Genomic DNA, 17,430 nt, shown 5'->3' on the forward strand with positions numbered 1-17,430 from the left:
CTTGGCAGTATTTGTTCATCAGGGAAGGGCCATAGAATTATAGAGTTGGAAGAGAGCCCATCCAGTCCAGCCCCCTGCCATGCAGGAAGACATAATCAAAGCAACCCTGACTGATGGCCATCCAGCTTCTGTTTAAAAACCTCCAAGGAAGGAGATTCCACCACAGCTGGAGGCAGCATATTCCACAGTCAAACAGCTCTTATTGTCATGAAGTTCTTCCTAATGTTGAGGTGGAATCCCTTGCCCAAGTCATCCTTGTTTCCCTGGCAGAATGGGGATTGAAACCCTGGTCTCCCAGTGCCCAAGTCCAACGCTCAAACCACTGCACCACACTGGCTCATGGCTGACACACTAAACATTATGTTTAGTAATGGCTGGCTCTCTAAACATATTTTGGATGCTTGGAAATTAATCTGTCCACTCCATCCCCCAACTAGTATGTTTCTGTCGCCTCTCCCTTCTGCTAACACTCTTTTCTTCAAAACGTATTGTAAGATTGCCATCCTAAACCCATGTATGCTCCGTTAAATTAAATGATACCTCTTAGCAGAAATGCATAGGATTGCCCTATAAGTCTGCACTCCTAAAGACACTACATAGTAGTTGTTAACCTTTGTTCATCCAGATGATTTGGACTTTAGCTCCTCTAAACTGAAACCTAACCAACATTGCCAGTGGTTATAATCTCTGGGAATTGAAGTCTAAAACATCTGAAAAATTCTTAAACATAGCAGACCTACTCCTGAGCAATTATTGTAGGCGTGTGTGCATGGAATTAGGTATATGTGATTTCATTGTTTCACTCACACCTTGTTACCCCCTTCTTTCCCTTTCATTTTCTTTTGTCCTCTTTGTTCTCTTCCCTGCTTTCAAAATGTAGATTGTGTGGATCTTGGGATAGAGAGTTGTCTTTATTTTTGGTTACTCTACCTTGTAAAGTATTATGTTGATGACAGCAGCAACAACATATTGGGAAATTGTTCAGCTATTCCTTCCACTCAAAAAACTTTAAGTAGTAAGTCTTGGCTGGCAGTACCCTTTGTGAACTGGAGGCTTAAATCATAATATCTAAATGAAACAGAAAATATAATTTCTCACAAAGCACTCCATTCCTGTTCTGTTCAGCAGGAAAATCATATACATTATTCTTTCCATCTCATGACAGCTTTATCACACCCATTTATTTTCCTGCTTGGTTTTGCAGAGGAGTGGTTGTAAAACCAGATTTTCAGAATGATTTGGGCTTCCTTGTTTTCATGTGATAAGCAATTTCACTTGTGGTTAATTATAGTGTCTTTTCAACATTCCTTTTAATAACAAACTCAGAAGTTTGAAATAAATGCTCATCAGTTTGGGAGCAAACAGAACCACCACCTCCTCTCAATAAAAAACAAAACATGGCAGTGGTTTGTACATTCTCAGGGGACTCCCAGTGTACACTGAACTATATAACTCTATGATCTTTTTTAAAAACAAAAAACAAAACAAAACCTTAACACCTGTGAGCTTCCAAATTTTCATGGATGGGTGGATAGGTGGGGGGGGGGGTGTTATAATTGAAATTAGAGCAGGGCATATGGGCTCTTGACAACCATTTCAAACCTTAGCCACCCCCCCCCCCCCCAATGTTGTGGATGTGCAGTTCCCATGACCCCCAGTCAGATTGATTAATGAACAGCAATGGTGGTAGTTGTAGTCTCCCCATGCCTTGGGACACAAGACTGCAAAAATATGGGACCAGACAGCTATGAGAGGACTGTTACAATGAGGAAATTTGAGCAACAGAGAGTTCAAAATGATGCGTGCGTGCGTGTGTGGTATCTCTGCGGCCTGGTGGCATTGCTGTAAGGAGCTTCGAAACAGAATTCCTTTTGGGGAGCGGATCGTTCCTACGGCAACTGCATGGCTGCAGGAACGATCCTGAGAAGAAAGGGACCGCCTTTTTTGTCTTCTTTAGTGCCGGGGTGTCCAGGACCATGAAGTCCCAAGGACACCCCTTTTCCAGGTCATGGAGAAGCAGCATTTTGCCGCTTCTCCGTGGCCCAGAAAAACGCCGGATTGGGGTGGCAGGGCTGCCGGTGAGGCCCCAATTCAGCACAAAAGAGGTGGGTGCAAGCTGCCCCTTTGGAGCAGTCTGTACTGGGCCAAGGTTTCCCAGCAGACAATGGATCATTGATTAAATAGAAACACTGAGGTCTTGCCATTCAGCAACAGAACAATACACAGATTAACAGGTAAATCGCTTCCTCTCAACCAACAGTATATGTACCACACTCTCTTCCATGCAGTGGTATCACTGGTGGGTGAGGACCACACTGGGTGACACCCCAGAAGGGGAGTGACACCCAGTTGGCCCCCACCCCCTGTGGGTGCTATTTTGGCCAGTGGGGGCACTCCTTCGGGCCCGCTAAGATGCCCCTAGGGCCTGTGCAGGCCCTTCTTCAGCCCACATGGGTTCCGTTTCCACCTGTGCCGGCACCTCCCCTCCCCAGAAGTCCTACCCATCCCCGCACCGGGTGTCACCCAGTGTGGGGATGCTACTGCTTTCATGCCAGTATTCTCTGAAAATGCCAGCCACAGCTACTGGCGAAACATCAGGAATAAATTCTTCTAGAACACGGCCCCATAGCCCGAAAAACCCACCCACCCTCACAACCCCCCCGCCAAAAAGCCTTATCTCTTTTCCTTTTCTGCAGCACATCCCTTGTCCAGTGGGAGAAGATGGGGGGCAGGTACTGAGAATGGCCATAGAAGCACAGAAAGAAATTCTAAGCTATAAAAGGAGGGGGGGGGGACATTGTGAGACACCCTGATTTCTGTTCCTGTTGTTTTGGGTGATGACATGTGATTTTTTTTCTGGAAAAAGTGAAAGATGACAAGTGTAGACTGAACAGCTGGAAGCAACTTTGCCACAGAGTTATAGATCATGCTTGTTATAAGTTAATCACAAGGCTGCATTATAACCAATTTGTAATCATAAGGCTGGCTTACATCCAGTTATTAGTCGCATCTACAGTGAACCTTGAATCAATGAACCTACATATTGACTTACCAAGCTCTCATTGATTTAGTGGATTTACTCCTTTTGGAACTGAGATTTGAGTCATGGTTTGTTTTTCAATCGATTCTTCTCATTACAAATCTCCATCCTCTCTTTCCAGTTTTAAAAATACAATTATGTTGGCTTTTGGATCACAAACAGGCTTGTACAACTTTGTGACCCAGCAAGCAGCACGTTCAAGAGGTTAGCATGACATCGAAAAAAGACTGAGGGGAGGTCATACTGTTTTCCTGACAAACCTGAAGTGTTCTTAAATCAGTGGTTACAGGAAAGCCTCAAAGTGTGCCATCAGACAGATTCTGGAAATTCCCCATTGAGATGGTAGCTTTTTTGAGTTAGAACATTTACATGAAATACTGCTGGGAAATGAGTCTTAGAGCTGGGCACAAAAAGATAAATCAGACAGGTGCGTGCAAGAGGGCTGATAGATTTTGCAGCCTATAGGTGTTATGGTATATTGTATGTATGTGAAGTGCATCCACATGGCAGTGATATAGGAATTTGATTTCCCTTTAACCGCCATGATTCCATTCTATGTAATCTTGGGATTTATAGTTTGATGAGCTACCTATCAGGCACTATAGCCTTCCAAAGGAGAAGTCTAAGTATCTTAAAAAACCACAATTCCCAGGTTTTTGGGGACTGAAGAAAAGGCAGTTAAAGTAGCATCTAACTGCTATAATTGTGCAGGGCAGAAACACCTTAAAATGGATTAGATTGGAAGCGAGTAATTTGTGGCTCACTCTTTGTTTTTGGACTGCAGCTCCTGTATATTCTTTATCATTGGCCATGATAGGCTCTCCTTAGGGTTTCCATAAGCCGGAAACAACCTAAGCCATAAATCAGAAACAAGTTAAGTCAGAAATGACTTGAAGGCACACAACAACAACAAATTATGGCTAGGGCTGATGAAAACTGTTCCAGCAACATGTGGCATGGAATGGGTTGCCTATCTTTGCATTAGGTTCTACTAGAAGTCATACAGGGTTCAGGTTAGACCCAGGACTGTTGAAACAAAGAAACATATAATGGCTAATCTCACCCCAGTTTTTTGGAAAATATAAAACCCAATTGTTATTCAGATTGAGTTCCAACTTCAAATGAAAAATGTACGTTCCTCAGTAGGCAGAGAACAAAATTAAAATAAAGATTTTTTATGTTGGCACAGCTGGAGGATAATTTTGGATGGTGAGCAAGCTTTTTAAAAAAGTCAATAGAAGTCAAATTGGCAGTGATACACAATGGTTGGAGGAAAGTTAACCTTCACATTATCAAAGTTGTCTCTTTAGATGAGATGATGATGATGATGATGATGGAACCCAAGATGGCTTACAAAAGTTCTTTCAAATGGAATCATTAAAAGACAAAGTCTGTAGGTGGTGCCACAAAGGTGGGTAGTTACTTTTCTTCCTCTAGTTGTAAAAAAACCAAAACCTCACTCTTGGCAAGTTATATTTAGGCTTTCCAAATTATATATAAAACAATGTAAACTGCATTCCTCCCTTTCAACCAAACATGTTACACTCCATGCATCTGATGGAATAGACTGGAATCCACAAAAACGTATGCAAACAAACATGGTTAGTCTTTTAAGGTGCCACGAGACTATTGTTTTTTCTGCAATGGGTTAAGATGGCTAATCCATACAATATGTACTTTTAGTTTTAGTTCTACAAATATGGGGTGTGGCTTCATTAACTGATGAAGAAAGACTATCATGTGCCTTATGTTCTATTATAGGTGCTGAAGGGATTTCAGGAGTTGCTTATGCTTTGTCCTGCCATAATGTAGTAATGAGATATGTTGTTGTTATAGCATGTTGTAGGAATGTTTGAGAATTGTTTTTAGTAGTGTGAGCTCTGTCCAGGGGGTGAGATAAGACAGGAAAGGAGACAAGCATGTTCAAGGCCATTTGAATGAGAGAGCATCTGGCTGTAACAGCAAAAGAAAGGGGTGGTATGGGAAACTCAGGAGAAATTAGTTTATTGATTTCAACATATTAGAATTAAGCCCGCCTAATGTTTGAATTGTGTGCAGTTTAATTACAGTATGTGGCTGTAACGGTTGCTGGTCAGTTCTCATAATGAAAGTCACCAGACTGGATCTGTAAGTTTTCTTGAGAAAGGTATCTCAGTTTTTACTATTGGACCCGAGTTTTTGAATTTTGGTATCCTGCTTAGGGTTGCCATAACCCAGCTGCAACCGGGTTTTCCCCGGTTTTGGCGGCACCTGCCCGCTCCCGGCACGGGTGCCATCCAAAAACCGGGTAAAGCCCGGTTGCAGCGGGGTTGCGGAGCAACCCGGGGGGCCTCACTGCCCTCCTCCTCCTCCACCACACATGGCCGCGCGGAGGAAGAGGAGGGCAGTGAGGCCTGGGGCGGAGGAGGCTGCAGGGAGGTGGCGCCTCCTGTGCGCAGCCGCGCCAACCTCCTCGCCTCCCTGCAGCCTCCTCCCTCCTTCCTGGCCCTTCCTCCTCGGCCCCCGATCGCGGCGAGGCCCAGGGCCCAGGCGGGGAGGGAAAGCCTCCTTAAGTGGAGGCTTTCCCTCGCTGCTTGGCCTCCGCTCCCCTCTGCGGGAAAATGTAGGACAAAATTTTCAAATGTAGGACACATTTTCTGTGTCCTACATTTGAAAATTTTGTCCTACATTTTCCCCGTTTTGGAGTTCCAGAGTTATGGCAACCCTAATCCTGCTGGACATGGCAAGTGATAACAAAGAGGAGAGGAGTGATGTTTCTCTCTCTCTCTCTGACAATCATTTACTGTTACATGCCAATGTCATGAAGAAACTTGATGCAGAACTTGATAGAGAAGAAGTTAAACTTGCCATCCACCTAAGATGTGAAGGGTATCTTCTTTAAAGCTGGTGATTATGCAGGTAGAAGAGCAAAGTGGGAAAATCTGAGTGTGAGAACTATGGTTAAAAATGGACAATTGCAGCTGAATAGAGACTCCCAAAGCATCACAGGAGTATGATTTGGTGAGAAAACTGACCTGGGTAGAATCTTCCTCAGAAAACTATGCTTTGTGAGGTTTGTTACTGACAGGAAATGTAAAAACAAGTCGATAGAATATACATGCTTGGAATATCCTATATGTCACAGAAAGCATTCAGAGTGGGATGACTTTTGGATGATAAACACATCTTGGTACATTCTATATGTAGAAGTATATTTTGCAGTGAGGGATGACTCTTTCCAAAAAATATCAAGAAATGTCACACTCAGGGAAAAAAAGAATGTATGCTTTGCATTCTCCCTGAAACATTTTATTCATTTGTTTTTTTTGGGGGGGAGAGGGGGGTGATTGGCCCTACAGATATTGGACTGTGACACTCCTTAGTGTCACAGATGGGTTTTGGAAAAGGAAAAACCAAAGAAAAGAGGTCATAGGAAGGACACACATTCACCATCCCTGGTTTAAATGTAGCTTTCTCCAATCTGTCCCTTTTCAGAATTCCCATTGACACCAGGCAAAAGGCTGATGCTGAGTAACCAGTAGGTAACTCCTGTATCTATTATGTATGCCTATATATGTGATACATATTCTCCATTTTGTACCAGCCACAACTGTTTAGGTTTTTTTTTACTTACTGTAGGTTTACGTAACATTTTGTTGAATCTTATTCCACAGATGACTTTGCATATTATCTGAATGCTTGTTCCGTTCGTGTACATGCTATTTAAAATTTTAGGGCCGTATTGGCTCAGAATAATGGGAACTCTGGTCCAATACAACTTACGCACCAGCTGTAAATGATTTAAAGAGTGTTGGTTCTGTGTTTCAGTTGAGGTTGGGCAGGGGGCAAGACATCATCAGTGATCCAACTTCTTACCTGATGCAGTCTCATACCTCCTACTGTCTTGATTTGACAGTCCAAATTAATCCTGAGCCACCTCAGTTTTCCAGCTGCTTTTAACAGTTTCTCTCTCTTCTCTTCCAACGTTCCTCGTTTGTCCTAAGTTGCTGCAAAAAATTAGTTTGCCCTCAACTCAGCAAGGGGTAGAGGAAAGGGCAGAATCTTGTCCTTCCCAGTAAGCCCAAACAAAAGCATACTGCTGCAACCCCTCCTAACTTATGTATTCTTCAGCATTCATTACTTTTGTTATCTTGAGCTCACTCTGATAACACATGGCCACATGAGTCCTGGTTTTCATCTCTGAAATGTTGAAGGATATGTTATCAATGAGAGCCGGTTTGGTGTAGTGGTTTAAGCATTGGATTACAAGTCTAGAGACCAGCGTTTGAATCCCTGGTTGGCCATGGAAACCCACAAGGTGACCTTGGAAAAAACGGCCTCCAAGGAAGGCAAAGGCAAACCTGAACAAACCTTGCTAAGAAAACCCCTGAACCTGATAGGTTTACCTTAGGGTTACCATAAGTCAGAAAAGATTTAAAGGCACACAACAACAGCAGCAGCATGTTAGCACTGGCTATTAGTCAGGAAACTAACCCACCTCCTGCCTCAAGTTCAAAGAATGTACCCATTACAAACCACAGCCTGAAGCAGAGCCCACAAGGAAGATCAGGCTCCATCCAGATAATTTATTTTTCACGGGTGACTGGGCACAAATTGCACAACTTGTGAAAGTATGTAAGTGTTAAATTTATTATCATTGTCATCTGCTTGTTGGAGCTTTTTAGATTATAGGCAAAGACTTCAGTCCTGTATAATGGACTTTAAAAAGGGGTTCAAAGCCAAATTGGCACCAATGTTGGCTTCTTTTGGGGGCCAAGTAAAAACATGGCTCTTTATTAAAATCTTTGGAGCATAATCTTATTATTATAACTTTTTTTGTACATGCACTCCATTTTAACTGTTTGAGCCTTTGTTGTAATTTGTTTAACATGCCTTTATCTTATTTAAAGTATTGTTCTTATCTGGAATAGTTTTGAATTGTTTCTATTGGTTTAATTGTTTGATGCCTTTAGAACTCACAACAAAGGGCAGGAGATAAACAAACCTTTGGTTCCTTTTTGGTGCAAAAGTAAGCTAAAATCTCTTGTGATAGCGATACACATATCTTTCACTTATCTTGCTATCTCTGACCTAGAAGGCCCCTCTTTTACCAAAAGCCAGATCTCATACATAGGATTTGGTCAAGATCAAGGCACTACTATCTTCAGCTTGATCAGGGATATAAGGAAGTGTAGTGACCTTTACTTATTGTTATGTGCCTTTAAGTTGACTCAGACTTATGAAAAATTGATCCTAGGGTTTTCTTGTCAAGATTTATTTAGATAATTGCCACTGCCTTCCTCTTAGGCTCAGAGAGTGAGACTTGCCCAAGGTCCCAAGTAGATTCCCATGTCTGAGTGGGATTTGAACTCTGGGCTGAGAGCCAGTGTGATGTAATAGTTTGAGTGCTGGGCTTCAACTCTGTAAACTAAGGCTTGATTTTTTGCTTTGCTGTGGAAACCCACTAAGTAATCTTGGGCAAGTGCAAACCCTCTCAGCCCATGATAATAATTTTATAATAATAATTTGTTTTATTTATATACCGCTATTCCAAGGATCATAGCAATGAACAGCAAGTAAGCTAATTAGCAAGTAAGCTAATTTGCCCCCAACAGTCTGGGTACTCATTTTAGCGACCTCGGAAGGATGCAAGCCTGAGTCGAGCTTGGGCCCTTTTGCTGGTCTTGAACTCGCAACCTTGTGGTTTTGAGTGAATGGCTGCAGTACAGGCATTTACCCACTGCGCCACCAGGGCTCCATATAGCTTTACCTTAGGGTCTCCATAAGTTGGAAACGACTTTAAGGCATACAACAACAACAACAACAACAAACCTTGTAGTCCAGCACTCAAACCACTATACCACTCTGACTCTCTTGTTAACCTATACATTTATCTAATATTTTACTTGGTTTGGGACAGAAATGGTTCTGTTTGTGCATTAGATAAGGTTCTGGAGCCCACTTGGTAGATGCGAACATCTGTACAGTTTGCATACATGTCCACATGATAGATGGTAGCAGCATTTCTTTGCTTACTCCATTTTTCTCCCTGCTCCCTCCCCCCAAAAAAGGAAAGGAAAAAGCTTTCTGTACTAGATCCAATTAAAATAAATTTTGTTGTTATTTGCCATCAAGTTGACTTTGATTTATGGCAACCTTAGGTCTATGAGATCTCTAAGATCCCTGTCCATCAACTGCCATGTCCAGGTCTTGCAAACTCAAGGATGTGGCTTCCTTGATTGAAGCAGTGAAGTCTCCTTTTCCTACTGCTTTGTGCTTTCCCAAGTATTATAATCTTTTCCAATGAGTCACATCTTCTCAGAGATTATTGTACTGCCTTTCCTTCCAGAATGGGCTGAAACTTTTGAATTTTTTTTTTAAAAAACGGATGTTATCACATACCTGCATGCCCAGTCCAGAGGCATCGCGTGCTGGTTCTAGGCATCCCATACCCGATCCATATTTCTCTGGTACTTTTTGAAAGAACGGGAGTTTCCTGTTCTTTGCAAAGTATGGGAGAAGTACAGATTGGATATGGGATGCCAAGATCGGGTATGGGATGCCTCTGGACTGTCTTGAATGATATCTGTATAACACCCATTTTTAAAAAGTTTCCTCCCGCACTTAGGCTGGGAGGAAAGGCATCTCCCTCATGATATGTCCAAAGGCCAACAGCCTCAGTTTAGTAATCTTTGCTATAGTAAGAGGTCAGACTTGATTTTCCATTCATTTGTCTTGAATGGTATCTGTATAACATTTCCAGCCTCACATTTCAAATAAGTTGATTTTGTTCCTGTCACCTTTCTTCACCATCCAGCTTTCATAAACAGAAATAGAAATAGGAAATACTATGGCTTGGATGATTCTGACTTTGGTATTTAATGACATTGGCAACCTTTCAAACATAAAAATAGAAACAAGATATATATATATATATATATATATATATATATATAGTGTGATAGAAGCCTATGTACTCAGCTGTCAGATTCAACAAGGCGTGGTTTGTGTGGCCTTATGTCTTTGTATCCTCACCTCCATCATCTCTAGGACCAAAACTATGTACCAGTATGGGTCGAAATAAAAATGTTCACTGTATGCATTCTGAAATGTCTCAAAAATGCCTTTTTATATTTCCCTTCTTAAGCCTCCCCTTAAGACATGGAACAGCATGTGGATTTGGGTATACTTGGCATGTCCTGCCTGATACTATATATGGTACTATATCAGGGCAAAGGCACCCAGAAGGAAATGGAGTAAGTTAGAGGCCTATAAAAGCAAGTAAATCACAGCATGAACCCAGCGTTCCAAAATACTTGGCTGTAATGAGCACATCTGCTAGCACCAGCCATAAAGCATCATATTCTACCACTTGACACACTGTGAATCACAGACATCTTTATACTGCTTCATCTGACTTCTAACTGAAAGGTTAAAGCATTGCGTACCTGCAAAAGAAAACCAATTATAACAAAGCTGTGCAGACATTAGATGAAGCCAGATGAAGCTTGGAGGATGTAATGTCCTTAAAATAAGTCAGATATTTACTTCTAAAAAGGATTTATTTTAGGAACGGGCTGGAATTGTGTATCCATTCAGATTATTATCATCCCACTTTTCTCCCAAGAGTGGGACCGAAAGCGGCAGATAAAACTATATTTTTATAGCTACCCCATAAGGCGTGTTCTCTCGGTTGCTTATAAAACAAATGCAATATTAGTACATAGTATATGTAGTAAAAACTATAAACAGTTTAAACACACTATCTCAGCAGAAAATTCCAGAAGTTATTTAAGAGGCCTAGGACAAGATTCTTTACCTGGCACTGAAAATACCATAAAGAAGGTCCCAAGCGAATCTGAGGTCCTTCCTGCCCAAACCACCTTTGTCTAGTCTAGTAGTTACCCACTTCACTTCATTTGGCAGGGGAATTTGGAGTGGGACAATGTTTTAGATAGAAAGTATGGGTGAAGAAGTTCTTTCAGGTAACCTTCTCGTGGTAGAACCAGTGCAGGTTACAAAGCACAAGCAAAATAGCAGTGGCATCACTAGAATTGGTGTCATCCACTGTGGGTGCCAGAAGAGAGTTGCCAGGGTGGTGACAATGGACTGCCCCACCCTCCCTCTTCTCCCACTGTCTTGCTCACCTGCACCCTGGCCAGTTGTCCACCTCCTAACCAGACTACTAATGGTGGGAAGTGCTGCAGGCTCCCAATGACCCATTCTAGGTCTGGTGTGGCTACTGTGTAAATGAGGAAGGGAGGTGATTCCTTTCTCCCTTGCCCAGAAGCTGTGCCAGTCCCACTGAGTGTCTCACTAGCTACCCCTCTGGACACCCAGTATGGACCACATCCCTGCATCCCCCTAGCGATGGCTGATAATAACATAGTCAAAATAGCATGTCTAAATTAAAAATGGTGCATCTTTATTATGCACTAACTGTAGCATCTAAGCCATTTTAAAAGACACTGGTCTGGAGCTGTCTAAATCAAAGGTTCTGGAACTGTCTAAATCAAAGGTTACTAGAGCATAATTGTGGCACAGGCCTGAAACACTTGGGTAAAAAGAAGTGACTTCCAGCTGCACTGGAGGCCTGCCGTTTATATGACACACCTTGAATGCAACTGAAACATGAAGCTGTGCCGAGGCCGTGCTCTGGTCCTTTAGACCGGTGGCACAGGTTGGGGTCAGAGACTGCGTCCCACTTTCAGAGTGGGCTGTGAGGTCACCATGGACCAAATCTGTTTGTGGCCAGAGCAGCCTTAGGCAGCTCTTTCCTGCCTGTCTGCTCTCGGGGTAAGTTAGTACTAATGAGGTAACTTCACATCTTTTTCGTCATCACATGGATGGAAAGGGGAGGATATTTGATTTAGCAGCAGCACATGTGAAAAAGACCTTGAGATCATTGCTGATCATAAACTGAACATTAGCCAGCAGTGTTATGCTGCAGCAAAGAAGGCAAATAATATTTTAGCCTGCATTAATGGAACTGTAGTTTCCAAGAGAAGAAAAGTAATAATCACACTATATTCTGTGCTTGTCAGGCCTCATCTGGAGTAATGCATTCAGTTACACACACCTCATCTTAAGAAAAATATAGACAAGTTGGATCAGGTTCAGAGAAAGTCAACAAGGATGATGACAAAATACACGAGGAAGGAGTTGGGCATGTTCAGTCTGGTGAAGAGACGATTGAGGAGTGACATGACTGTACTCTTTATATATCTAAAAGGCTGCCAGAGAAGGGTGTAGGTTTGTTTGCTGCTGTCCCAGAGGTCAAGATCTGGCCTAAAGGTTTTAATTGGCATTCACTTTTGTTTCACATTAGAAACGTCTTTACAGTAAGAGGATTTCAACAATAGAATCAATTACCTAGAAAGTTGGTGGGGTTTGTTTCTCAGGACATCTTCAAACAGAGGCTGGACAGCTACTTGCTGGGGATGCGCTAAGTAACTGGATTTCCTGCATGAGGGGGTCTTAGGAGTCAAGCAGACTGGCAGCTTGGAGTGGCCTCTGGCAGCTCCAACCCTGATGGGTCCCCAATCAGCTGGGGACTGTGGTACAGGACAGACAACTCTTAAAGTGGGCCCCCAAATGGGCCACCAGCAAGGCGTGGCTTTTTACTGCTCCTTTTGCTAGAGGCCTTGGGCCACCTTAGGCAGCTTGAGAATGGCTTCAGGCTGCGTCAGGGGCATGTGTCATTGCATGGTGCACCACCGAAGTGGCCGGAAACTGCACTTTTCGGCCCATCTGTTTCAGGCCTTAGACTCAATGGTCCATGAGGCTTCTTCCAACTCTATGATTCTATGATCTCCATTAGAGATTTAAATTTTACTTAGATATACCAGTGCAACAGATCTGTAATCTTGTTTCAGAAAGAAGTGAGATCCACCTTGTTTTCTTCCAGAATTAAATACATATTAAACATTCTAAACAGCATAATTAGACAAGAGGCTGGGCTGCCAAATTTTTGGCACCCCCCCCCCCAAAGTAACTGTGTTAGATTACCAAATTTATCATGACAAATTTACAGAAATCCCTCCCTTCCTTTCCCCCCAGTTGTATCCTTGCAAGAAAGCAATGAAGTGAACACACACACACGGTTTTGTTTCAAGACTCAGTTTATCCTAAAGGGCAAGGAGAAAAAGGAAATGAAGCCCATTTATACTAACATTTCATCAAAGTGCATTTCACTTTATAATCCCCATCCTTAAACCTAATAAATATCAGCCAAATTAGTTCTTGCTGAGGCTTCCGTTTTCAAATGTTACATATCTTTTAATTTGTTTGAGTTCAGCATGAAGCAGTTCTATTTCTGAGTAGACTTCCCCAAATTATCCCTCTTTAAATGCTTTGGCCTATAACTCCCACTATCTCTACCTACTGGAGACCCTGACTGGGGATGATGGGAGCTTTAGTACAAAAGAGTTGGATAGACCATGTTGGAGAAGGTTGTTTTAGAACATGGGTCTTCAGACACAGCCACCAAGGTGTGGAAATGGCCACTATGGCAGGGAGGTAACGGAAGCAGCTAAAAAAAGAAGCAGCAAGTTAGAATATCCAGATGTGAATAGCCTTTTATTTTCCCCATGGGCCAAATTCCCTCAGATGTTTACAATTTATCTTAGGCAAATAAAATGAAGGATGACACTCCTCAGCACTCTGGTTTAAATCTCTTTGGACCTCTCTTTAAAGAGTTGTCTTATGAATGAATAATATGTGGGTTAATTATAGGTCAACATTTCTTGAGCAAGCCGCAACAACAAGTATGGGTAACTGTGGCCCCTCTAAGGACTTTATTACATGAGGCCAAAAAGCAGAATTTGGACAGGATAAAAGTGTCTTTGGCTGGTACTTATCACATGTCATGTCTGTCCTGCTGCACTATCCTGCCTTTCATTTGTTACTGTTGTATACCTTTTCATTGATGGGCAACATCTATCAATAGGCTCTCACGTCTTACTGCTATTCCATTACTCCATTTGAGCAATATGTCCTTTCTGCTGCAGTCCCACTTCTCAGGCTGTCATATGGTGTGAGTGGTCATGATTCTGCTCCTCTTTCCCCCTCTGAGTGATCGCGACACCAACAAATTCCCAAAGCATGCTGTGTGCACATTTACACAGCAGCCAGCACTGCAAGGCAGTTGGCAGCTGTGATCACTCGTCTCCCTCCTTCCTCCCAGATGGCGTGTTTGGCAGTGCAGAAAACAGATCACACAGCTGTGGATCACCAAAGGTCTATCGTTGGGAAAAGTGTGATAAGAAACGATGCCAAACTGGTATGCTTCCATTCTTAAACTCGTGCGAATATGGTAGGACAGCAGGCTGATGTGATAAAGTCCTATATGTTGATTAACTAGCACTCCCATCTTATTAACCAGGTAGACTGCTGGTTAGTGCACTAACATCTGGACCACCATAGGATGCCCAACCCTGTGGAAAAATAAGAGTATGTCCAATGAGACTGTTAACATGAGTTCTGAAAACAACTATGATAACTCAAAACAAAGCAGAATGGAGGCATTTTACACCCCAAAAATAATGCTAGTTATTGTAGATTTTAATTCACTTTACCTACAAAGGAAATGTAAATTTACAAGTTAGTTGTGAAAAGCAAAGCTGTTCCTCCAGGCATGTGGAACTAAGGAAAACATTCAAAAGCATGTGTTACAGACAACATTTTTTAAAAATTAAACCATGTACAATTTTATTTTGCACAATGCATACAGCTTGTGAGTTAGTATACTGTTAAGGCATAAGAATACATTTGTCTGAACAGAAACAAGGCTTTTAAACATGTTACACTAAGGATTCAGTAACAAAAATCTTAACTACAAAAGGAATGACAAAAAACCCCTCTACAAATGAGATGAGTTTGTGTTTCCACCCCCCCCCCACAACTTATTCAACATTAATCATTACATACAAACAATGCAAATACAATCTTCACATGTCTTAGAACCAGCCTAAAACATTTTTAAAAAAGAAATCTTCAGACTTTTATACACTTTGCAAACAATAGTTTATGCTTTCCAAGTTCCCTGTCAATCTAATTTTCAAGGAAAGGAAAAAAATGAGTACAATCCATTGCAACAGTACTTGTGGAAGATTTACTGAAATGAATTCAATATAAATCTTCAGTTTCAAACAGTTTTTGCACTGAGCTCTGACCATCTACTTGCAGATACAGACCTTATCTTTTTCCACCAGGGATATATTCAAGTCTTTTACTCCAAGTCTCAAGTCAAGTCTCAAGTTCTTACCTTCACACCTCAAGTTGAATCTCAAGTCCTTGTAAGATATATTCAAGTCAAGTTTCAAGTCAAGTCCCAAGTCTGGGAGCCAAAGTTTAAAAGGAAAAAAAGAGGCAGGGTGTGTTTCTTGAAGGGGAACAGAAAATACATTAGGCATTGGACTTGAGGTCTGGTTGGCAGCCTGCCCCTGATGCACATTGGAAGAGCTTTCCAGTTTTGACAAAATTTAGAAGGATCCTTCTGCCTCTAGCCCATTGTCTAACGTGTTTATTGTTCCCCTCAGAGAAATGCAGTCAATGCTCTGGGGGCAGGTCTTACCTGCTGCTAAAAGTGAATGATGCCAACAAGTCAGTTGCTAAAAATATGCAAGTCACAAGTTGAATCAATGTGTCATTTATTACCAACCTGAGTCCAAGTTAAGTCATTGGAGCAACTTGAGTCTGTGTCAACCAACTGTGTCAATCTTCACTGGTGTCTGCCCTTGCACTAAGCTTCTGTTAACCTTCATGCTCCAGAATATGACAATTTATTTCCCCAGAGTCTTGTTTTGTTCTAGAATCCATGCAGAATTAAACCCATAATATAGGCAATTCTAGATGGTGGAGAGTTGGAATCCAGTTGCTTGCCAAATACAGATCTTTTCCCCCTGCAAAAACACCTAGGACAAAACAAGTTCTAACAAATCTATTGATTTTTGCCATAAGGTATTATTTGTTCGGATCAAACAATGTAATGCAATACTTCTCAAACTTCGGTCTGCCATGTGTTTTGAGCTTGAGCAGACCAAATCTTTGACTGAATCCTTGGCCAAGGTGACAGGGCTTCTTAGTGAATGAGTCCAAAGTGCCTGGAGGATCAAAGTTTGAGAACCCCTGGTGCAACTGTATTGGAACAACAACAAAAAGTCCCCTGACATTTTTTTAAAAACATGTCATGGTGCTGCAGAACTCAAGTGACATATTCTGGTTGTCAGTAGTTTGTTTCCATACACATGTCAGCTCTATGTATCTTCTGGCTCTAGGTGTCTGGCTGGAACAGATTTAATTCTGGAGATAAAAATACTTCTTTGGACATGGGACATTTTTAATATATTGAAATTCTCATTAGTGTTTGTAAATGCTCAAGAACACAGACAATGCAAGGTGTGTGTGTTTAAAAATCCCAATGTATGTAGAGGTGTGTGTGTGCTTTAAAAAAAGTCCTAGTGTATGAAGGTTGGTATCAGTAGACTGTTGGAAACAAGCCAAATGTTGTGTAATTCATCAAGAGGGAGGTGTTCCAGAAAAGACTTCCACAGCAATTATTTTCATTTCATGGCAAACAAGATCTCTACAAACTGCTGAATTTCAGAACTGCTAAAACCCAAAGATTACCTGAGGTTAGTGGGTTGCAGTAGACCTAGGGACTAATCTAGTTAAAACCTATGCTACAGTACTTTACCCAAGGGATCCCCGATAATACAGACTTCTTCAGAATACTTCCAAGGACTATATTTCTGCAGCTCCTGCTGCAATCAATTTAATTCCTGTAGTAATCATAGTATTAAATCACGGAAGGGAAATCTGTGGCAGTTTTCCAACTGAACCAAGAAGTTCCTCTCTGCCACCTTTACCTCCCATCAGTGACATAGGAGGTAAGACCGTATTTAAAAACCAGAAGGCTGTAGCATGAATTTAGACTGTGCTTTGTGGAGAAGCTGTTGCAACCTCCTCATGTATAGTTGCACTTTGTATGACTGGTAGGAAAATGTCCAAACTGGTTAGAAGTATATCTGCTTTTGTCTGTTTCAGTTTTGCCCTAGTCCATGCTCCATCCACTGGTGGACTACACCCCCCAAGACCCTCCTTAAATTGGAATCGATGTCTTAAGCTAAAGAGGATTCACCACCCCTGTCTCAGACCATGGGCAACTAGAAGATTTGCAGAAGAGGCTAAAAGTGTCCAAAGGAGGGCGACAAAAATGGTGAAGGGCCTGGAAACCATGCCCTATGAGGAACGCCTTAGGGAGCTGGGGATGTTTAGCCTGGAGAAAAGAAGGTTAAGAGGTGATATGATAGCCCTGTTTAAATATTTGAAAGGATGTCATATTGAGGAGGGAGCAAGCTTGTTTTCTGCTGCTCCAGAGAACAGGACCCGGAACAATGGATGCAAGCTAC

The 17,430-nt window shown here is 42.0% G+C and overlaps 1 protein-coding gene across 1 annotated transcript in view; it reads right to left on the reverse strand.

The window, feature by feature from the left end:
- Positions 1-13,230: 13,230 nt before the first annotated feature.
- The window catches only part of LOC149315612 (ras-related protein Rab-22A), a 48,077-nt gene continuing 43,877 nt past the window's right edge, over positions 13,231-17,430 (reverse strand). Inside the window, exon 8 of the mRNA XM_089513743.1 lies at positions 13,231-14,454. Within this exon, the coding sequence (XP_089369869.1) occupies positions 14,423-14,454 (32 nt within the window). The 3' untranslated portion in view covers positions 13,231-14,422. The remainder of the gene's footprint in view (positions 14,455-17,430) is intronic.

This window comes from Sceloporus occidentalis, unplaced genomic scaffold (assembly GCF_023333645.1).
Source record: "Sceloporus occidentalis isolate IW3139 unplaced genomic scaffold, rSceOcc1.0.p SCAF_3, whole genome shotgun sequence".
In the NCBI taxonomy this organism is placed as follows: Eukaryota; Metazoa; Chordata; class Lepidosauria; order Squamata; family Phrynosomatidae; genus Sceloporus; species Sceloporus occidentalis.